Source organism: Bombus flavifrons, chromosome 13, assembly GCF_040668555.2.
Source record: "Bombus flavifrons isolate JBK064 chromosome 13, iyBomFlav1_principal, whole genome shotgun sequence".
Taxonomy (NCBI): domain Eukaryota; kingdom Metazoa; phylum Arthropoda; class Insecta; order Hymenoptera; family Apidae; genus Bombus; species Bombus flavifrons.
In genome coordinates this window covers 5,323,869-5,346,582 of record NC_138454.1, presented here as the reverse complement: position 1 = coordinate 5,346,582, position 22,714 = coordinate 5,323,869, and the positions used below count along the sequence as shown (strand labels likewise).

Genomic DNA, 22,714 nt, shown 5'->3' with positions numbered 1-22,714 from the left:
TCGGCATCCTTTTGCCCCCTTTCACCGAACTCCGACTACACTATCCTCCCTCTTCGTCGTTTTTCTTACGTACCTTCACCATGTACCGGAGATCCTACGATGTTGCTCGCGCGCAAACATACACGCGTTTGCGAAACCGCGTGTGCCTCAATCGACACATACATTCGAAACTTGAATGAATGGTTATACCTTATATAGTAGACAGTTCGGTAACTGGCACACGTACAAGTCAAATCATAATTATTACGAAATACATATCGTATATTTTTGGATGAAACTGTTAATGAAAAAATGATATAGCGTTGGTATTTTGAATTTCAAAAAAATATATTATTATACATATATAGCGTAATCTTTTTTTTATTTGATTCACAGATATTATTTTTAGTTATTTGGTTTAATTATAAAAATGTAAATTAATTTTTTCTAATCTTGATGGATTTCGCTAATCGCTTGCTTCCTTGTTAGAAATGGTAACGAAATTATGTAATAAAAGTGAAACGAACTGTAGCACGCAATATACGTCAGTTCATAAACGATGATTTAATTAATGTAAAATTTACAAAAATTAGTGTGAGAATTACTTGACCGCTAGGGACGATGTTTGTATAATTGGATTGAGGTCAGTCACGTGATTGTGTTAATTATTCTGCCCCTCCTTTCTCGCATATTCGGCTAAATTTGTTTCACTTTTTGTCGCCCAAGAATACAAATGAAGAAACACATGTATCTTGTATCAACGCAACTTGGTTTGCATAATTCTTCGTTGAAAGTTATATTCTGATACAAATAATTACAATACGTATCACATATTCGCGAATAAAATTATTTAAGGAAAATAAAATTAAACTGACATGTATTTGTTACAAATGTTTATTTAAGAACAGACAAAGAGTATAGGTTTCATTTAATAAAAATAAGTGAATCATTTAATACTTAGATGTAAAAATTACTTTTCGGAAATACTGATAAAATGTTGCAAGAAATACATATAATTAGAGAGCAGCTTCTAGATAACATTATATGTAAACTAAGAGCAATATGTAATTCTGAATGATATAAGAAATTGTATGGCAAGATATGTAATGAATGCAGAATTTGATACTTAATTATTAATATTGGAATTCTAGATTAAAATCAATGTAACTGCTGAAAACTTAACATTTAAAGTCACACTTTTCCACTATATCATTCTTGTTAAACATAAGGAATGATTATTCTAAACATGTAATACTAAAATATACCTTAATAGTTAGTACATTTGTATAAGGCACTTTAATCACAAAATGACAATTTTCTTTACTCAATAAATCCTTAACAGAATAACTAAATCTGCTACAGAACTATGATTTTCAGAAAAGAATCAGAATACTCAAATTTTACTTATTAAATGAAATACCAAGCTGTCATGGTAAATCCAACATATAAGTACTATTTAAACTGTAATTAAGAACTAAGGGATTTTATAGACATATATACACAATTCTCTTGTTGATTTTTTGGAATGACATATTAAAAGGAAAAATTAAAACAATGAATTACATTATTTCCACAAAGAATTTAAAAAGAACAAAATTGTTACTCTGTCTCAGTGAATTTTAAATATAAATTTATCAACTTAACATTGCATTTATATTGATTTTACAAGCCACTAGAATGATCAGCTGCTATAATTGAGTTTTTTATGAATATTAACAATGATTTGGAGTATTATTTACAAATTGTTACAATGCTGTCAGTACAATCAATTTTCTGGTGGTGGAGATGTTATTTTCCTTTTAAAGAGTAAAATATGAGGTTCTGAAACACAAGTATTTACCAATTAAAATACTTCTACTAATCTTCTATTAAAAATTTATTTTGTAAATACAATTTAAAGTAAAAAGCAGGGGATAATAATAAAATTTGAATAGTATATAATAAAGAATTCAACCAGTTGGCATACCTGGCTTATGAATCATATAATGAACCCATCCTTGACTTTGTTGGACACCAATAGCTCTCCACTCTTGTTCCGAGAGGAGATGGGTAGTTGGAACCAATTTAATCATTTCTTTTGGTAGTACTACATGCCTAATAAAAGAACCATAAGTAATATATACATACATCCATATATGTATTACCAATAATCTTATGTTTTTATTTATACACTGTTTTTAAAATGGTGAATTTTAATAAACAATTGAATAAACTAGTTTGAATTAAAATAGTAGTGCAAAAGAAATTTGTAACATACTGTAAAATGTGGCAATTAGAAAGTACTTTTTTAAGTAAAAGTATACATATTTCAATAAGAAAAATCATGAAATTTGCATGACTGTATTAACATTTTATAATATTCTATCTTTCTTTTCATCTCTCCATCCCAATTTCAATATTGTTTAAGAGTGAATAGGCTACTAAGCAAACAAAAGAACGTGCCAGACGGCCATTTAAATGATACGTTACCTCTGCGTCCAAAAATTAGACAAAGAAGTTACAGAATTAGGTATATAAAATATAACGAAATGAATACATTCCTCATTATAAGAAAATTTTCGAATGATATCATCAAGAAAATATCAATATAAATATATAATAAGAAAGTGTATACTTGTACATATAGCAAAACGATTCAAAATGGCACATTTGGCCAAAATCGAAATCTAAATGAGACATTATAATATGCTGCTGTTATTTATACCAACCTATATTCGTATTTATCATCGTAGTATTTATCTGAATAATACATCTTGTTCGACATCTTGATCCAATCAGAATTATCACAAATGCTCGAGGCAATTCACTACTAAACACTATAAAACGCAGCCGAGTGTTTTCGAAAACCTTCCTTCTACAACGTATACCCACAAATTTGAAAGTTTAACGGATGTAACATCAAGAAGAGTGGAAGAAAGCTACTCCCTAGTCATTGACAGTTCATTAAAAAATGATTACATGAAAAAAATATAAACAATAATCGAATAATTTTTATCAACTCATTATGCTTTTATGAAATTATAAAGATATTTAATATTTATTGTGTATTTTTGTTTCATTAAATATAAACGGAAATTTATACACGTAGTAAACAGGAATCAGCTGTCCTAAATTCAATGATGGCGTTCAATGCTCTCAGTACATTGAGGAAGTATGTTTCGTGAGGTTAAGTGTCAAAGTAGTAATGTCAAGTAATATTAACATTCTGTGAAAATATACGATATTCATATTTTTATTAAAAATGGAGAAGTATTCTCATAGAAAAGGCCGTGAAAGATCAAAAAAGGACGATACGAATCGATATAAATATAAAGATAGAATTTCTCGTAAGAACAGTGACAGTGACTATGATAGCCATTCTAAAAGATCAAAGTCGAGACATAAACACTGTAAAAGCTGTAGTCAAAAATATAAAAAATGTAGATACAGAGATTCTTCGGAATCACGCGAATCTCGTAAAAAATCCTCGAAAAATAAAAGCAGAAGAAGGTTAGTAAATACTTTCAAATGATCACTTTTGAGGTTATGGATTAAAAGTTTATTATTTTCTAATTTTCTTTCATTTTAGATCATCATCTTCGTCATCTTCATCAAGTCCAAGTGATTCTAGCGATTCATCCTCTTCTAATTCTTCATCAGATTCTACAAAGCTTTTAGAAAAGCTTCAGAAACAGCGCCAAAAACAAATCGAAGACAAGAAACGTCAAAAGGAATTGATGAAAGCTACAGAAACACCAGAGGAAAAAAGATTACGGCGTTTAAAAAAGAAGGAAGCTAAAGAACGTAAAAGAAAAGAAAGAATGGGCTGGGATAATGATTATTTACATTATACGAATACAGATAATCCATTTGGTGATGGAAATTTACTTTCCACATTTGTATGGTCTAAAAAACTTGAAAAAGAAGGTTTACTTGGTGTAAGTAGGGAAGAACTAGAAATTAGGAATAGGCATAAACAAGAAGAAAATAAAAGAGAATTAGAAAAAGTTAAGAAAAGAAGACAGGAGAGAGAATTGGAAAGACAACAAAGAGAAGAAGAGATGACAATGCTCCAAAGAGGAAAAGAAGCTGCTCAATTGGAACAATGGGCAAGACAGGAAGATCAGTTTCATTTAGAACAGGCGAGATTAAGATCACGTATAAGAATACAAGATGGTCGTGCAAAACCAATTGATCTTCTTGCCAAATATATCAGTGCAGAGGAAGAAGTTGATGCTGTAGAAATGCATGAACCGTACACTTACTTACGTGGATTACATGTAAAGGATTTAGAAGATCTCATTGAAGATATTAAAGTTTATAAAGAATTAGAACGTGGAAAAAATTTAGATTATTGGAATGACATTACAGTAATTGTTGAAGATGAACTGCATAAATTGAGAAAATTAGAGAGATCAGAGTATGAAGTTGGTAGGTACATTTTTTTTTGCTTGTACAGGTGAAATTTTGTTTTTATAGTTTTTACAAATTTACTGTATTTTTCCAGCTGTGGGTAGAAGAGAAGGAATACATGAATCAGTTGCTAAAGATGTGACTGCTATTTTTAAAGGAAAAACAGCAGCACAATTAGAAGCTTTGCAACTACAGATTGAAGCAAAAATTACAGGAAAGCCTGAAGGCGTTGATATAGGATATTGGGAAAGTCTTTTGTCTCAACTTAAAGGTAAGCATTAAAAATTACCTACGTATACTTTGAATCATATTATTTAACTCGCTTGATTGTATCAGTCATTTATACTCCTCAGCGCACATGGCAAGAGCGCGATTAAGAGATCGGCATCAAGAAAATTTACGTAAAAAATTGGAAGTTTTAATTGCCGAACAAGGTGTAGCTAGAACGGAAAATGAAACCGAGAGTTCGCAACCAGTTGATGAGCATCCAGAGAAACAAGAAGAACAAGCCGCTAATACAGTCACAGAAAAAAGTGAAGAAAGTCAATCAGAGTATGTAGTCTTTCTGTCATATGTACTCATATGAAAAATTCCAAATATACAAATGTTTTTTATATATTTGCAGTGATGATCAAGAGACTAATAATGCAGCTGATGATCTTTTGTCAGAATCTTTCTGTGAATATGAATCAGGAGGTTATTCTCCAAAATATATACCTTATTCTCAACTTGAACCAGGAACATTAGTAACTTTAGAAGAGGACGATAATCAGCGGTTGGAATATGCAAGAAATCAAGTACTCAGTACAGGTCGGAAAATCCAGAATGTTATGACTGCGGAAGAACAAGCAATGCATAGAGAAGCACGTAAAAACATGAGTTCTGATGAAGCACAATTTAGTGTTGAATCATCTTTAGAAGCACAGATCTATCTTTGGTCTGATAAGTATAGACCCAGAAAACCAAGATATTTCAATCGAGTTCATACTGGTTTCGAATGGAATAAATATAATCAAACCCATTATGATATGGATAATCCACCACCGAAAATCGTTCAAGGCTACAAATTTAATATATTTTATCCGGATTTAATAGATAAAAACACGACTCCTGAATATTTCTTGGTAAGATATCTCGTTCAAATTAATTTTATTTTATTGCTGATGATTTGAATATTTTATTAACAAAAGTGTTATCATTTTCAGACACCCTGTGCAGATAATAAGGACTTTGCTATTTTACGATTTCATGCAGGCCCACCTTACGAAGATATTGCATTCAAAATCGTTAATAGAGAATGGGAATATTCATATAAACGTGGATTTAGATGTCAATTCCACAATAATATTTTCCAATTGTGGTTTCATTTCAAGCGATATAGATACAGACGATAATATATTAATATTTTATATTTATACAATATGTACTACCATTGTAAATAGAAAATACATGCTTTCTATAAAATTCTATCAATTGCATACCCACATTTCTCATGACGTATGTAGATGAATAAAATTGCACAACTTTCTATGCAAGAGCAGTTACTTTCTTGGTATGTGAAATATACCCGCACGTTTTTAAATAAAACGTTGTTACAAAATTGAAAGTATTATCTAAATAGCGTTTCACTTTATCGTACAACATAGTTTAATAATCAATCCAGTAATATTAAAATTATATTCAAAATACATACAAACTAAGTGTCAATATAAAAACTATTTATAAAGAACATTAAAACGATTGACATATTAATAAGAAAAGAAGTACTCGTCTATTTTTGAAAAGATTCTTTATATACACCTACGTTTAAAATATCAATGTGGTAACAAACTTTCATCTGACGACGTGAACATACACAAACGAACAACGGCATAGTTGTTTAATAGTAGTTGTTAGATCGATTTTTGTAGCCACCTGTATTCTCACACAGTCGACCACAAAGCGAAAGGTAAAAGCTATATGTAACCAATGGCAAGGTAAACCGAAGCTCAGTACACCGGCTGTTTCGCTGACAAAGGGCTACGCGTTTAAAATCGCATTTCTAAAAGTCGCGCACGATTCAAATCAATACAATGAAGTTTCTTGATTGAATAAAACAAGATAAAATCCGCTTCAATGATCTTCACGAACCGGTCAATATAGAAATACATTTTTGTCGATCGTCCAAAAAAATGTTTATATTTTATTTGTACTCATTGCACAATGTTTGAAAAGGAAGACATGTGTATTTATGGTTTATTTTAGAAATTCGTAATTTTCTCCTGTGCAAAGTCTCACAGTTATGATAATTAGTACGTTCATGTATATGTTTACTGCTACTGGTTTTGTAGATCATTCTGAAAACGTGGAACTATCAACGTTGTGACTATACAGTCTAGAACATTGACTAAGATCGTTTGTGTTTAAAATATCGCAATCGAGTTGATATTTATATACATAAATATATAAATATATCATTGGAACCATAATTAAATTTCTTTATGGGGATCGAAAAGAATTACAAAATAATTAAAAAGTGACAACATGAATATTTTGTTGGAACTTAAATTAAGTGAACTAGTAGTAAGAAAGGACGATTTAATAGCTGAAGAAAAATTAGTTTGCTATCTCCATAACCATAAACGTCAGAGAGTCAGAAATTCTTACCAATAATCGATTGAAAGAATGATGAAAATTCAAGTGTGTCTTATTATGATCGATTATACTTTTTATTTATTTTAAAACACGATAAATTTATATAAAGATCTATTATGAAATGTTAAATACCGGTTTACTTTTAAAATATAAAAACGTTTTTTTATATCAGTGCTATCGAAATAGTACAAAATATTTCCAATTGATCGTGACGTTGTTTGTAAATTCAAAGTGATAATTCACTCCAATATCACGGCGTCGACCGCAAAAATCATGAAATGGAAAAAAAGCCCGGCGGAATTCTTATCCGAAAAAACTTTTCTAGTAATTAAAGATGACTTGGATATGCTGGATAGTAAGTAAAGTTATTTTATTTTTATTAAAAAGAAGCAAAATAAACGACATTGTATTTGTACTCTAATACTGCACCTTACATATTAAATTGAATTAGGAAATGGTAAGGAAATTAAATAAGAAAACTAATCAATTAATTAACATCGAGAAACTGCATATGCTGTAGTAGTTAATGATTTGTTTTATATATAGACTTTCTTTTATGCAAATTGAGCCATAAAACTGCAAAAAACCCAGAATAAACGTAGGCGGTAATTTCTTCCAAATAATTAGCATTAGAAGTAGAGGGTTCTAATTCTGGCTATGGAAATGTATTTATTTTTTAAGCGGAATTATCCTTGAAACTTTACGTTGTATTTTATATCAATATTACGTATCATACTACATTATAGTTTCGACCAATCCATAGCCAGAGATTATTTTTTATACATAAGAAGAAATCAACATCCATTGATTTTTACCACTAATGTGAGTTCTTTGGTCATTTAAATCAATTATGTAGAGACTCCTATCTATCCAAACATCTAAGATGGAAAAAATTATTTAGAGCAACTATCTAGAAAATCCTTTCTATCCAAAAATGTAAGAGTACGAAAATGATTTAGAAAAAGGAAAGCAGCGAGGAAAATTAAAGATACCGGATACAAGCACCTGGCCACCGAAGATGAAACGCGGTGCTTCCTTACACAATGAACCGGAAAGACCGAAGACCGCGAATCTCGAAAAACCAACTGTGCTGGACCCCGATCTGGTCGACAAGCTGGACATGTCTCTTCTCAGCAAAGAATTACTCGTTGATTCGATGATGCGGTTTCGTCTCTCAAAAGCAATTAGTGGGGGAACATCGTCATTCCCTTCGTCGTCAAGGTACCGACAAAACGTCACCGGTGTCGAGCGACAACGACAACAATATAGCCCAGCATCGAACGGTGAGGTGTCGTGGTGCAGCGGACCCTTCTCCATACGCCACAAACGACGTAGCTTTGAACAAATTCTCGACTCGAGATTCAGTCACATCGACGTGTCGGTTGTATCATCTAGAATGCAGAAACAAGCGCGCATAAGTAGGCAGGATGCGGCGTTTACAAAAAAGAGCTTGGATAACACGAAACTGGATGACAACAACAATAGGTTCGTGAAAATTTAGGGAATTCGTTAAGAAAATTTAAAGACAAGAATGTATAGAAAATTCCGCTTGTAGAAATGGTAAAAATTGTTTGTGAGAAATATATCCAAAAACAGAATAAATTCAAAATTGGAAATAAAAAATAAAATTATGTATCTACAATTAGAAACGGAACAGTCAGCCACAAGGTACCTTCCTTGTCTACGTTGAAGAAGAAGAGCTCAAGACCCACCATACAGAATGACCTGGAAGTGTTCACAGCCTCTTCAACAAAGAGCGCTCCGGAACCTTGCAAGAGCTGTGGAAAGCCGGACCAACCAGAGCGGTTTCACAGTCATCCGAAGGGTAGTCAGCCCAAGGCGAAGGACAGTTCTACGATCTCCAAGTCAAGGACCACGATACCAAAAACTGTTCAGAAGCCCATTGCCTTGAATTTTCGTAGCGATAAGAGCAAGAACAAAGTGGAGGAAATGGTTGTTCAGGATTTCAAATCAGGCTATCTTCAAGAACGATCTAATGGATCGAGTAGACCTTCGTCAGTGCCAATTAAGAAGGGGCCAAGGACCATTACTTGTTACATATGTGGCCGTGAATTTGGTACCGCCAGCTTTCCTATTCACGAGCCTAGATGCATGCAGGTTAGTAGCATCGTGAATGCGCAACTATAATTATTATTTTACTTCGTGCCTTTAAATTTCATAAAGCTTTAAAACGATATTTTTTTATCACGTTTAAAATGCAAGTAGTTTCTATGCTAATATTTTTCCTATTACACGTTCACGCTACTTCATATAGCCTTATCAATACGTCAGATTTCGTTTTACTGAATTAAAATTTAATTTATTCCAATGTTAAAAAGAAATTGCGTGCGTATCTCACGTTTATCAATAGACAAAATGTTTACCGTAACCCGGTATGTATTTGCGAAGAGAGCATCTAATTTCACATTGAACTTGAACTCTATATATTATTCATACTCGCGATTATGTGAGATACAATGCATGAATATCATTGGATATCTCTGAAGACACGTAATACATCAAGGCCTTTTGCGAGATCGATATGCATATATATACGCGATCATATCTATTTAGTGGATATGAGAAACATTTATACGTACACAAGAACTGACACTTATTCGCTATAATTGAACATTGGCACGAGGCGATGTAATTTACATATGTGTCGCGGTTTTAGTGTATATACATTCGGTTCGATAAATTCGTATACTACCTCGACTGGGTCTAAATTTGTCTATAGACTATTCATGAAAGAACATTACCTGTGTTGCAGATCGTGTATAGATCGATCGTGTGTTCGTTGCGTCGCTTTACTGTGAATCGCTTTGAAATTCATATCCACTTCCAATTTGATATTTATTGCGTCTTATGAAGGAGTCTTTGTAAATTTAAAACTAGATACTTGAAGTGCTAGAGCTTTTGGTATAACGTTCGTATGAACTTCTGAAAATGAATTAGAGTATGTAAAGAAAATTATAGTCACTGATATAAGCATTAATTTTCGTGAAGGCATTACTTGTTTTTAGAAGTTTGTGCAATAAATTTCTGTTTAAGGAAGTAATTACCATTTAGCATAATTATCATTTAGCATGATCACTATTCATCAGTGATATATAAAGCTATAACTTTAAGCTTAATCGAATAATTAATGAATATTGATGGTGGCAGAAGTGGGAACGGGAAAATAATTCTTTGCCCGTGAACCAAAGGCGCCCGATACCTCAGAGGCCCGACATCGCCATCAATCATTCAGAATGGAATGCAGTAGCATGGGAAGAAAGTCAGGTATCCTGTGATTTAAATGTTTCCTTAAGCATGTGAGTCTCCCATTCGGCAAATATAATGTCCTTAAACCAGATTTTTGTCGAACCGATAAAATTCAAGTAAATTTTATTCGGTTTGATTAATCATCGAGAGGACTTTAGGCAGAGTTGCCTGAATCGTTGAACGTTTCCGTATTTGTCTTTATGGAGTAACATACTTTGATTAGTTGAATGAGTCATTCCACTATGTTTGTCACGGCTGACGACTGTCTCTCCCGAACGGTGATGTAACATTATTACATGACTTTCTGCAATCTAATCGTAATATAATTAAATACAAGAAGTCATGGATTGTCAAAAATGCATAGTATCGAAATGGTTGTTTATTTACATACTTAATTCATTTACGTATATTTTGGATTTATTTATACTTTATATTCATTCATTTATTTTATGTTTATTTATCCATTTTTCTTCCCTTGTAAGAATTAGTATTAATAGATGCAAAATTGTAAATTCCATGTTAATTTAAAGTATGCAAATGTTTTTGTGGACAAACATGCTTCCTACTGATTAAATCGATTATAATAAACGTAATAGTGGAATGGCTCGTTAAGGTTTACCCTTGCACATTTCTTATGCATACGTAGAAACAGAAATACCAGTGTATTCAGCGGAATCCGTATGTAAAATCTCTGGTTCCACACAGGGAGTATGTCACGCACTGTAATATCCCAGTCCTATCGTGTTCAAGGTGCTGCCCTAGATTTATCACGGGCTTGGTTGTTTAAGAGCAACGGCATGTTTAATCTAAAAACTAAGAACCGCATTGCGACTCGTTAAGTTCAAAATTTCGTTAAGAAGAACTTTTTCTCTCTGAAAGTTCTCGTGTTGACTGACGTGTTAATCATAGAGAACACTGAATGGAAGCACGGGACAAGATAATGATGACAAATTGTATTTCAGGCACAATTGATTCCCTGCTCAAAATGTGGAAGAACATTTCTACCAGAACGGCTGACAGTCCATCAGAAAAGCTGTAAAGCTTCTATAAAGGTGAAAGTGCTTATCCAGTCTTAACTCTTTAATAGGATGTTTGTTACATATCCTTTGAACTGTAGAATACCGAGCCAGAGAAAGCAGAAAGCTTCCTTAGTGAAAAGTCTCCCGGTACGTCACGAGTAGGACCTCCTATGCTTACTTGTCAATCATGTGGCAGAAACTTCGGCACGAAGAGTATAAAAATACACGAGCCTCAATGCATCAAGCGAATGCAAATAGAAAAGGAAAAGCAATCGTCTCAGCCTCGAAAGAAGGATTCGATCCGGCAACAGAAGTCAGAAATGATGAACGTGCAAGAAAATCTAAGCAGCCCAACGGGGGTGAGTCGTGTCGGAAGGCATGCTTATATTATCCAATTTGCATAAGCGTTCCCACGCGATCATCCACGAGTGGTGTTCTATTGTACCAGTTAAATTTTATGTACAAATTTTTTATATCGATTGTTATGAATAAAAATTGTGTCGTTTTACACTTAAGTGTTATTAAATCGGCGAAGATAATCAACGAAATAGTTATTTGGAGAAAATTGGTTTTAGGATAATGTGCAGAAGAAGACGGTCACATGCTATATATGTGGTAGAGATTTCGGATCTACTAGCATAGCCATTCACGAACCACAATGCTTGAGAAAATGGCATGTGGAGAACCAAAAATTATCGCCAGGTCAAAGAAGAAAAGAGCCAGAGAGACCTGAAATTATTTACGCTCGTGAGTCAAATATCTTATCATACTTGCATGTCTTTATAGTTACGTTCATTTTTTAAATGCAGCAACTTCAATTGGAGGGAAAAATGCACTTTGGTTTAATTGATGTCAAGAGTTGAACAACCCCCGTAATCGATTCACCTGAATGCTTTTATTCGGAGCACAGGTGCATGGATCTTTTTTCATTTTTAATTCGTATCGAATCAGTAATCTTTATAGTAGTCTTTAATAGTTAGTGATTATTATGCGTGGAAATTAAATATCAGTTGCATGACCCGCGCCTTACCAATGAACTTAAGGTCAGTGTAACTATATCGATTAGAGGGAGACACGATTAGAGTCAGGAAGTCACAAAGTCGAGCTTTATCAAATACTGCATATGCTCCTTGTGCCATTGGTTCATCACGCAAAGTGAAGGGTTGATCTGCAATTGATAATTATTATGTAGAATTGATAAAAGTAATATTCTTTTCCATTGCATGCGTGAATAATGAATGCAATAATTTATTATTTTTAATTTACGATGATAATTTGTATCCAGATAACTTAAAAACGGGAGATATAACAGTTGACTTGGATGCAATGGCTGAGGCCAGTTGGAAATCTCACTTAAGTCAATTGGTCCCGTGTAAACAATGCGGAAGGACTTTCAATCCTGACCGTGTAAGCATCCACGAGCGAAGCTGTAAGGTCTCGTGCTCCTACCACAAGCAGCCAGCAGCAACCAACAGCAGCCACAAGCAATGATCTTCTTAGAATAAATGATTATACAATACCTACAATAGAAAATGAGATTATTTATTGCAAAATAATTATATAAAATGTAGTTAGAAAGAGTTTCAATAAGTCAGATTAGTTTAACAGCACTTTAAAATCTTGCTATTTATGTTCTTTTTATTACCCAATCTCATAAAAAATCAAACACTGAATTCGGGAAATAGATAAAAACACAAAATTTAAAAATTTAAATACGCAAAATTTAAAGATGAATTGTATAAAAAAAAGATCGTGAAATAACTTTCGAAAATCCTAAGAAATGATGACAAGTTTCAAGAACTAGTTCAAAATAGTGTCACCTTCTATAAGGTTATATTCTCCTGATTCAAAATTGAGATTTTGACGAATAAATTTTTCGAGAATCTGAAGATTTCAACTTTGAACAATTCCTGAAGTATGATATCATTCCCAAGAATCGGCAAAATTATGCCACCTCCTGTTCTATCCTATCCTCCTAATACGAAATCACAAAATCGATCGAAAAATTTTTGCAGTAATCGAAAATGTCAGTTTTAGAACAGTCTTGCAATATGAAGTTATTTTCAAGAATCAGTGAAATTGTATCATCTCCTATGCTATCATGTTCTCCTCGTACAAAATCGCTATTTTGGCCGACAAATTGCTCGTTCGAACGCCAAATTTTTAGCTTTCGGATTTTGTCAGAAAATGACGTCATTTCCAGGAATTGGTTGAAAATACATTTTGTTATTTTATTCTTTTAATACTTACCAATACTTATCAATTTTCTTGAACTATTTCGTTATTTTTTGTAATTTATTCCTTAAAGGAACCGAAATTGGAAAAAATTTAAGGATTGTGAATGTCGGATGGATTTGAAATAATTAAACGCTTTGTTCATTTGCAAAATAAAATATTTATTCATTTCAATATGAAAGTTTACAACAATTTTATAATTTTTAACGAATTCATAATTTTCTGTATAACAAATTGTGTGATTGTCAGAGGTGTGCACATATTTTACACCACGTCGTAAATACATTTATTGCCATTTGTGAGACCATTTTATACGTGTCAGTTTATGTTTATTGTTCTATATGTATTTCTTCTATTAACCATTCAATATCCATTTTTTATCAATCTAACCTAATTTAATTTAATTTTTTTTTATCAGAATTATAATATTAATAAATGAGCATTTCCTCTCAACCTATACTTTTTACTTAAAATTTCAAAAACTTTTTACAGATTAGAAACACTCTGTATGTATTTTCATTTCAGATATTAGGTCATTTACGATCATTTTACAACACATTTACGGCATTTACAATTTACGAACAAACTACATTTAACATATTCCTGGTAATTATGTAATTTTATAATTATTTAAACAACTCTTCTTATACGAAAATGACGATCAAATACTTATAAATGCTCGTTCTACGACATGGCGCAGTGTTTTGCCGCTCGTTTTCGAATCACCATTAAGCGCATGCTTTCGTTCAACTCTGTAAGGCCCAGTAGGTACAAATTACGGTCCTGTGCATAATCGTAATCTCGCGTATATCAGCATATGACCGCAATCCCGTATATACAACCGAACATACAAACACATTTCCTCTCTCACTATGCATACATTATGGACATAGTAATATATCCCTATGTTCACGGCATATGTATCGTAGTTTCTTCCATCAAACATATTGGGGGGAGAAGAAATGTGCGTATAGTTCGACCGTCTGACCGTTAGAGGCGGTAATTTATAGAACATCTTTTGACTGAAATTCTCCTATACTCATCAGCGATCTTCCTACTTACTTATCTCTGATAATACTCAGGTAGCTGTAGCTTGAAAATACGTTCTAAGGCCGTGATTTTAGATGCATGTATAACAATACATGAGATTAATAAAATTTTCGATATCGATATCCAATTAAAAAGGATTAATACATCAATTTCATTTGTATGGCATTTCTAAGTATATGGTACTATATTTATTTATAATAACATAAATTTTGAAAATAATATATATTGGAAAAAATACACGAATTAGAGAATAAGAGGAGAAAAAGGAAAAACCTGGAAAAAGAGAGAAGAGAAGCGTTCCTAAAAGATAAGAAGTGCGCAGACGTGATTCTCGTGCTGGAATCGCTCGTGTCCCGTCAAATAGAGGGAGTGAAACAGCACCTGCTGCCATTCTGGCATTACGTCAATGGTAGACATTTCATTTGCTGGTTTGGGAGGAGTTACCGTGACCGCCATTGTTACAGCTCATTCGTATCGAAGAACGTGATCTGTGAATCTTTATCGTCACATCGTCGAAACGAATCGTGTCCATTTTTTAGATTTCCTTAACGACGGTACACGATATTAGTGAGCGTGTTCTGAGCGTAGCATGTCCACAATGAATCCTGAATAGTAAGTAAACTTCTTTTTGCGCAGACATAAGTATATCTAAGATATGTTCATTTCGTGAAATATATAATCAATTATTTATAACTGTAACAACGAACGAGGCTAAAAAAACAAACTTAATGTTATTAATGTTTTATACAGCCACGTTAATACGAAAAAGTTTTGTTTAACGTTTACTATCTGACAGATTCACCATCCCCCCCTCTCTTTGTCTCTCTTTCTACCAATGTTCACAAGCCATATTTTAGAAATTCATTCTCTGTTTTTCTTATTTTCAATTTTTGTATAAATTCATTTCTTGATCTGTGTTAACTATTTTTGATAAATTCAAACTTTAAATCTGGAAAACTTACACACGAATACATGAAAAAATTTTTAGAAGTGATTTGAGAAAATTGATCTTGTAGAATGTTATAAAAAGTATGAGGCAAAGTTCGTTGTTACTTGTATTGTGTTTGAATGTTTTGTTAAATTACATGTGTGAAAATAATACAAATAACAATAAAATAAAGTACATATATAACAAAAAAACTGTTATGATTTTATATCTAAGATTTTAAAAAAGATTGCTGTTTTTGCTATATATTTACAAATTAATTTTTTCCAATTTCTAATTGTTATTCATGTTTTATGTTTATGATCAAATATATAATAATTATTGTGTAATACAATGTAATTTTACTTCCTGATTATAATAATCTTTTACATATATTATTTATTGTTTAGAAATAGATATGTTTATGTCAATTGAGTTTAATTATTATAAATTTTAATCATTAAACAAAATATATCATTGTATACAAAGAATACTTAACAATATATTTATCTGCTTTTATGACCTTGTATTGATTGTTTTTTTATTTTGGAATTAAACAAAACAACTTTAAATATTAACAAAAATAAATGTTGAAATGTTGTCATAAATTAACTAAAATAAATTATAAATTGGAATTAATTATGTACATTGCTTATTTAATATAATTTAACCTTATTTATCGTAAACATCTTTTTGCAGTGATTACTTATTTAAGTTACTTTTAATTGGAGATTCTGGAGTTGGAAAATCATGTCTTCTACTCCGTTTTGCTGATGACACATACACAGAAAGTTATATCAGTACTATTGGTGTAGATTTCAAAATACGAACAATTGATCTAGATGGAAAAACAATAAAATTACAAATCTGGGATACAGCAGGTCAAGAACGATTTAGAACAATTACAAGTTCTTATTATAGGGGTGCACATGGTATTATCGTTGTTTATGACTGTACGGATCAAGAAACATTTAATAATGTTAAACAATGGCTGGAAGAGATTGATCGTTATGCATGTGATAATGTGAATAAGCTGCTGGTCGGCAATAAATGTGATCTTCACACTAAAAAAGTTGTTGATTACACAACAGCAAAAGTAAGAAAGCTATAATAACATTGACATTTTAATTGCATTAATTTCTTGTATAATTTTGTAAATAGGAATATGCAGACCAACTTGGTATACCATTCTTAGAAACATCTGCAAAAAATGCAATGAATGTAGAACAAGCTTTTATGACAATGGCTGCAGAAATAAAACTTAGAGTGGGTCCTCCATCAAGTGGAAACAGTGATCCTGCAAATAAGGTGAAAATAGAACATGGACGTCCGATTGAATCCTCTAAATCTGGATGCTGCTGAGAAATGTAATTTTACATCTTTGTAACCAAAGTAAGTTTTTTTATGTTTGCTAATAAAGACTACTAATTGTATAACTATAACTGAAAATTATAACATAAAAAGTTCCTCTTTGTACATTAATGTTAAAGCTTTTAATTACAGAAGGACATCTTATGGTAGCAGTTTCATACTGCATTAAAAAACATTACCAAGAGAAACAAGAAAGATTGTGGAAGTTTCAGTTTATATTAATAAAAATAAGGAGGTGTGAAGCATTATTATGGACCACCAACTCTGTTAGCAGAGTTGAATAAAACAAGTTTTGTTCTATCTTTTTTTCAAGAAAAGAGAACATAATTATTAACTTGCTAATTATCTAGTGCAAAAAACTGACCATAGGAAAATTTGTCGGAATAGCATTGAGGATCATTGATTCTATGCAATGATGCGTTTAACGGCAATTCGAATTTATAAAGTAAATTACATAATACTATGTATCGTGGTTATAAAGATAAGCATTCTTATTTTTTAGCGTAATTGTAACATGTATAATTGAATGTTTTTTGTCTTAGAAGGAAGTCATTCTTACTCTTTGTACTACCTAAACATTTTTCCACATTTTATTCCAAACTCTTGAGATAAACAAGAATTAGAGTAATAACATACTGAAACACGCCGTCATCGCTGCCTCCCTCTTTTTTCAGTGCTCATTAGTGTAATTTAATAACAATATATTAATAAATATTTCAACACTAATACAAAAAATGGTAAATAGTATACCTATATGTACAAGAATAATTAAATATGTTATATATGTTCCAGTTGGTAACTTCTATAAAGTTACGTCAATTTTTTAAATATGTGCTACTTATAAAATTTATAAAACTATTCGCCTATTATGAATACATCACGACGTTTGTAAAATATAGCGTTGGCAAATTCGATATGTTTTGTCTTATATTTAAACGGTAAGCTTATATTCAGAAAGCTGTGTATTCCATACAAGTTTGTAAGATGAAAATTTTGGCAAAATACTATTTTCCTTTTATATTGGTTGCTTATTGTCCAAGACATCTAGTTCACGTTTTTTATGTTACATATTTATTATTTCAATTGTTTTCGCTTTCCTGTGATGAGAACATATGAAAAACATTTAATAAGTCAGGTTATTTTAATAAAATTTTATTCTATGCAATAATAATATCAAAAAAAACTTCATATACCATATATTATTCTAATTTTTATTGAAAAGGATAAAAAGAAAGAAAAAAAGGAGAAAAGACATATTTTGTACAAAACTCATATTACGATTGCAAATGATCTTGCTTTTGTATTGTTATTAAAAAAGGTTTATGAAAACAAAATAATAGAATATTTCGGAACTGTGTGGGATTTCTTTCATTATAATAATATTTGTTTATTACATGAATTAGTTAGTAAGAACGTATGAAGTTCTTCATAAGAAGGACGTATATAACAAGTAAATGTATGACTATAGAAAATAAAAATGTGTAAGTTGAGAACTAATTTCTTATTTCCCAATATATATATATATATATATAATACCATTATTATAATACCAATATTATATATATATATATATATAATACCATATATATTTATACCCATATACTTTGTAATTTTTTTATTGTATTAATTTGTAATATTGTGTGAACTATGTATATGATATGAAATAGTATTTGATGTATTTAAAGATATTTAATTTGGTACATACGGGTATGTTCTTTAGTATAGTTAATGTAAGATAGAGTTAGACAAGAACGATACATATTCAGGCTATTCAACGATTGCAGAATGAAATGTTTTTTGTAGTACTTATAGATTTTAATAAATGATTAACAACGATCTTCTATTAAAATTTATATATTTTATATCATTTTTTATCAACAAAATCAATATTTGTATTTAATAATAAAATTATAACCTTACTTTCATACAAGTGTCATCTAAACTTCGTCAAAATGATGCAACAATATATGAAAGAATTAGAACAGGTAAATTATATATTAAAATAATAAATTTGAATTGTCCTTGTTTTATAAAACATTAATAATAATAATATCCTTTTAATAAAATTTTTTCAGGATCCATTTGATCCTGAAGAGTTCGTTGAAAGACTTGCTTGGAGAACAGTTAATGATACCACAAAAGATGATGGAAAAACATTTTTTGATCCTACAATAGTACATGAAACTTTCTTGCAAGCAATTAAAGATTTACAAATTTTACAGGAACGTCAACAAAAAAAATGTGACAAACTTGAAACAGCATTGAAAGATGAAGAAGCAAGGCATATACTAGAAATACTTGAGTTACAAGAAAGGAATAAACATTCTATTGATCTGTTTCATCAATTAGATGAAAGAATAAATCTTGTAGCTACTAAGGTTTTACATTTAGGAGATCAATTGGAAAGTGTTAATACTCCAAGAGCTAGAGCTGTTGAAGCTCAAAAATTAATGAGGCATTTTTCAGATTTTTTAAGCCCTGGACCTTTGACAGATCCAATTTTTACAGATAAGTCTTCGGTATATGTGCACCTGTTTTATCTATCTAATGTGTGATTGTATTGTACATGGAACAAGAATTAAAACTCTTTATTCTATAATAGCTAGATGAAGCAGCAGATGTAATACAAAAACTCCATCTTATATCACAAGAATTACCATCAGAAAAATTTGAACATGCCAAGAAAAAAATTGCAGTTAAGTATGATGAGATTGAAAGAAATCTTATAGAAGAATTTGTTAGAGCACATAATAGAGAAGATGCCATTCGTATGAGAGAACTAGCATCAGTTCTAGCTCATTTTAAAGGATATTCTCAATGTATTGATGCATTTATAGAGCAAAGCCAAATGGGCTCATTTGGTGGAAAGGATGTTTTTCAAGATGTAATACCTATGTGTACAAAATATCATAAATTAATGCAACAAGTATTTACAAATCCTGAACAGGTGATGGCTAAATTTGTATTAAATATTTATCATTTAAGACTTCAGAAATATGCAGTTGCTAAATTAGCAGATAAAACTGACCCTGATAAGTACCTTAGAAATTTATATGATTTATATACAAGAACTGTGAAATTGTCTACAGAATTGAAAATGTTTAATATGGGTACTGATGATACATATCTTGCCAAGCTCACTAGAAATATATTTCAAAAATATCTGGATGCTTATATTATGTAAGTTCACATAAAGAGTAGTCAACATCTAAATAAGTTCACATCTGTAATAGTCAAATGTTAATCAGCGCAATATTTTTAGCATGGAAACAAAAGTATTGAGGGAAAAATCAGCAGCACTTCTTATTGAATATTATGAATCTAAAAATCATCAAAAGAAACAATTACAAAGTGGTGGATTTCAAGAGTTAAGAAGAGACTTACAAGCAGTTTTAGGTGCAAGGACTAATATAAATATAGCACAAATAGAAAATTATGGGGGAGAGACCTTTTTATCAGAGGAACTTGCAATTGCTTTGTTACAAAGAAGTAAATTGGCATTTCAAAGATGTCAGTTATTATCAAAACCTGACGATATACCAATAAATACACTTCAGATTTTGGAGATACTATTACAGTATTTAATAAGTGAACATGTTGATTATGCATTGGAATTGGGTTTACAAAGTGTACCAATACCTGAAAGTAGAACTCAACCTGAGATTCATTTTTTCAATGTTGTGCGTCAATGTAACGCAATTGTACGCTTATTAGAGGAACAATTTAATGATAGTGTGATACCTCTTGTAGTGTAAGATTTACTTCATTTATTTTACATATAATTTTATTTTGGAAATATATATAAAATATAATCTTTTTAGGTCTACATCTAAGCACGGAGATTGCATGTTAAAGAAAAAAGCTGTGTTAGATCAAATAGATATGAAACTAGAGACAGGATTAGATAGAAGTATAAATGCTATTATTGGTTGGGTAAAAGTGTACCTACAAAGCGAGCAACGAAAGACTGATTTTAAACTTGAAACTGATGTGGATACCTTAAGCACTCCAGCTTGTTTAACAGTTGTACAATATGTTACTGGAATGATTCGACATATTCGAAGTACTTTAGATGGGAAAAATTTAAATACTGTCCTAACTGAACTTGGAGTACGATTTCATAAAGTTATTTACGATCATTTACAACAATTTCAATTTAATTCTGCTGGTGCTATGTGTGCAATATGCGATATGAACGAATATCGTAAATGTGTCAAGGAACTTGAAATTGATCTTGTTACTAATTTATTTGATACCTTACATGCTTTATGCAATTTATTATTAGTTAAACCGGAAAATTTGAAACAAGTTTGTACAGGAGATCAATTGGTATGTATGGTACTTTTAATTATAAATCTTTCCAGATTAATTGCAAAATTAAGACAGTTATTTCTTTTATTATTACAGGCAACATTAGACCGTAATGTTCTAGTGAATTTTATACAATTAAGAACTGATTATAAAACACAAAAATTAGCAAATTATTTAAAGGGTTTAGCCACATAATAAATTCATATCATCTGTAAATAGTCAACATTTTTGAAGTTCAGTTATATACAGTATTTAGAATGAATACAACCAAAATAATATTATTGTATAAACTAAATTTTAATAAGTGAAGATATTGCTTTCATTGTAATAATAATGCTATACTATCTGCCCAGTTGTACAAAATTTTGTCATTATATAGTTAAACTATATAAAAGCAATGACTTTCTCAAATTTAAGCTTTGATTATATATTAGAAGATAAATAATTTCTTTCCTTTCCTAGTTTTATAATAAATGCTAAGTGTGTATATATTTGTAGCAAATATTTATTTTATTAGTTTGTAAGATTGTCATAAACAATTGCAGTTTCTGTTATGAGAATTTTTCTTATTTTAGAGGAAAATGGTATGTATAGACAAACTTTGTCAAACTTTTCTATTTATATATTATTTTCATTTGGTTGTTTTTAATACAAATTGATGTCAGACAATTATTTGTTCAAAATTTTGTGATATATTTTTCAACGTATTACATACCACTTTAATTAAAGCACATTTTCATATATTGTACTAAATTTCGTAGTTGATCTCTATAATGTTATAGGAGAATACCATTTTTAAATGTATTTATGTGTACATAATTTTGTTTTAGTTTTCAATTTTAATGAATATTTTTATTAAAGTAAATATTTTATAATTAATAAGTATTAAGATTTGGGGAAAAAGAACTACCAAAATATAACATTTTAATGACCTAATTTCTGTAAAGAGAATTTAGAAAGTAGAACTTATAGTATTGAAATCATACATTAAAGCAGATAAAAAAAAATTTTTGTCTTGTTTATTTACACGCGTATTTTAAATATGTTGCATTGTTTTTGAGGTTGTGTCATGAATTAAGATCTTATCTTCATAAAATGGATTATTAATTTTGCAAATGTAGAATACATGTTTATTTCCAAATTTATTAAATATTTAGTCCATTTACTAATGATCAACATTGTGGTAATTGGTAATTTAGAAAAATGTTGGAAGTACATACAAAATATAAAATTTCCATATATTATAGATAGGATTGGTGATATAATATGAAGTAATATTTAATTGTAAAATTTTTATGCATAATTAATTTAGCTAGATATTGAACTTAACCATCATTAGAGATTTGTAATGTTCCATCAAAATATCACAAAAATCTTAAATGTTATATAAATTGTTATACTAACAATATTAGTAACACAAATGTTATATATAAAAATTAAAATAATATTAGTGTTTTTTTAAATGAATGCAACATGGATATTACTAATATTAAGCATAATTGTAGATAGGTGTTGATAAAATGAATAGTAC

The 22,714-nt window shown here is 30.5% G+C and overlaps 4 protein-coding genes across 4 annotated transcripts; 3 read left to right on the top strand and 1 right to left on the bottom strand.

Annotated features, from left to right (window-relative positions):
- Window positions 1-860: 860 nt before the first annotated feature.
- Cks30A (Cyclin-dependent kinase subunit 30A) lies at window positions 861-2,858 on the bottom strand. Its single transcript, XM_069126540.1, has 3 exons — window positions 2,688-2,858; window positions 1,946-2,073; window positions 861-1,800 (listed from the first exon to the last, which is right to left on the bottom strand). The coding sequence occupies exons 1-3, from the start codon at window positions 2,741-2,743 to the stop codon at window positions 1,745-1,747; spliced, it is 240 nt and encodes a 79-aa protein (XP_068982641.1). The 5' UTR covers window positions 2,744-2,858; the 3' UTR covers window positions 861-1,744.
- A 218-nt stretch (window positions 2,859-3,076) lies between these two features.
- Window positions 3,077-13,180, top strand: cactin (cactin, spliceosome C complex subunit). The gene is made up of 12 exons (XM_069126541.1): window positions 3,077-3,468; window positions 3,548-4,389; window positions 4,466-4,642; window positions 4,725-4,923; window positions 4,997-5,495; window positions 8,024-8,490; window positions 8,652-9,123; window positions 10,174-10,290; window positions 11,235-11,324; window positions 11,390-11,650; window positions 11,867-12,038; window positions 12,577-13,180. The coding sequence occupies exons 1-12, from the start codon at window positions 3,221-3,223 to the stop codon at window positions 12,780-12,782; spliced, it is 3,750 nt and encodes a 1,249-aa protein (XP_068982642.1). The 5' UTR covers window positions 3,077-3,220; the 3' UTR covers window positions 12,783-13,180.
- Window positions 13,181-14,930: 1,750 nt separating this feature from the next.
- Window positions 14,931-18,365, top strand: Rab1 (RAS oncogene family member Rab1). Its single transcript, XM_069125362.1, has 4 exons — window positions 14,931-15,188; window positions 16,201-16,597; window positions 16,663-16,893; window positions 17,005-18,365. The coding sequence occupies exons 1-3, from the start codon at window positions 15,166-15,168 to the stop codon at window positions 16,861-16,863; spliced, it is 621 nt and encodes a 206-aa protein (XP_068981463.1). The 5' UTR covers window positions 14,931-15,165; the 3' UTR covers window positions 16,864-16,893; window positions 17,005-18,365.
- A 161-nt stretch (window positions 18,366-18,526) lies between these two features.
- Window positions 18,527-21,573, top strand: Sec10 (Exocyst complex component Sec10). The gene is made up of 6 exons (XM_069125743.1): window positions 18,527-18,857; window positions 18,948-19,391; window positions 19,475-20,052; window positions 20,135-20,623; window positions 20,694-21,201; window positions 21,280-21,573. The coding sequence occupies exons 1-6, from the start codon at window positions 18,825-18,827 to the stop codon at window positions 21,376-21,378; spliced, it is 2,151 nt and encodes a 716-aa protein (XP_068981844.1). The 5' UTR covers window positions 18,527-18,824; the 3' UTR covers window positions 21,379-21,573.
- Window positions 21,574-22,714: the final 1,141 nt, after the last annotated feature.

Bases quoted from the DNA above. Each gene is read 5' to 3' on its own strand.
- cactin (XM_069126541.1), top strand. From the start codon at position 3,221: ATGGAGAAGTATTCTCATAGAAAAGGCCGTGAAAGATCAAAAAAGGAC. The intron at 11,325-11,389 runs GTGAAAGTGCTT...TTTGAACTGTAG, and splicing joins GCTGTAAAGCTTCTATAAAG to AATACCGAGCCAGAGAAAGC. The intron at 12,039-12,576 runs GTGAGTCAAATA...ATTTGTATCCAG, and splicing joins ACCTGAAATTATTTACGCTC to ATAACTTAAAAACGGGAGAT.
- Sec10 (XM_069125743.1), top strand. From the start codon at position 18,825: ATGATGCAACAATATATGAAAGAATTAGAACAG. The intron at 20,053-20,134 runs GTAAGTTCACAT...CAATATTTTTAG, and splicing joins TATCTGGATGCTTATATTAT to CATGGAAACAAAAGTATTGA. The intron at 21,202-21,279 runs GTATGTATGGTA...TTATTATTACAG, and splicing joins TTTGTACAGGAGATCAATTG to GCAACATTAGACCGTAATGT.
- Cks30A (XM_069126540.1), bottom strand. From the start codon at position 2,743: ATGTCGAACAAGATGTATTATTCAGATAAATACTACGATGATAAATAC. The intron at 2,074-2,687 runs GTTGGTATAAAT...TTCTTTTATTAG, and splicing joins GATGATAAATACGAATATAG to GCATGTAGTACTACCAAAAG. The intron at 1,801-1,945 runs GTATGCCAACTG...CTTGTGTTTCAG, and splicing joins TTATATGATTCATAAGCCAG to AACCTCATATTTTACTCTTT.
- Rab1 (XM_069125362.1), top strand. From the start codon at position 15,166: ATGTCCACAATGAATCCTGAATA. The intron at 15,189-16,200 runs GTAAGTAAACTT...ATCTTTTTGCAG, and splicing joins TCCACAATGAATCCTGAATA to TGATTACTTATTTAAGTTAC. The intron at 16,598-16,662 runs GTAAGAAAGCTA...TTTTGTAAATAG, and splicing joins TTGATTACACAACAGCAAAA to GAATATGCAGACCAACTTGG.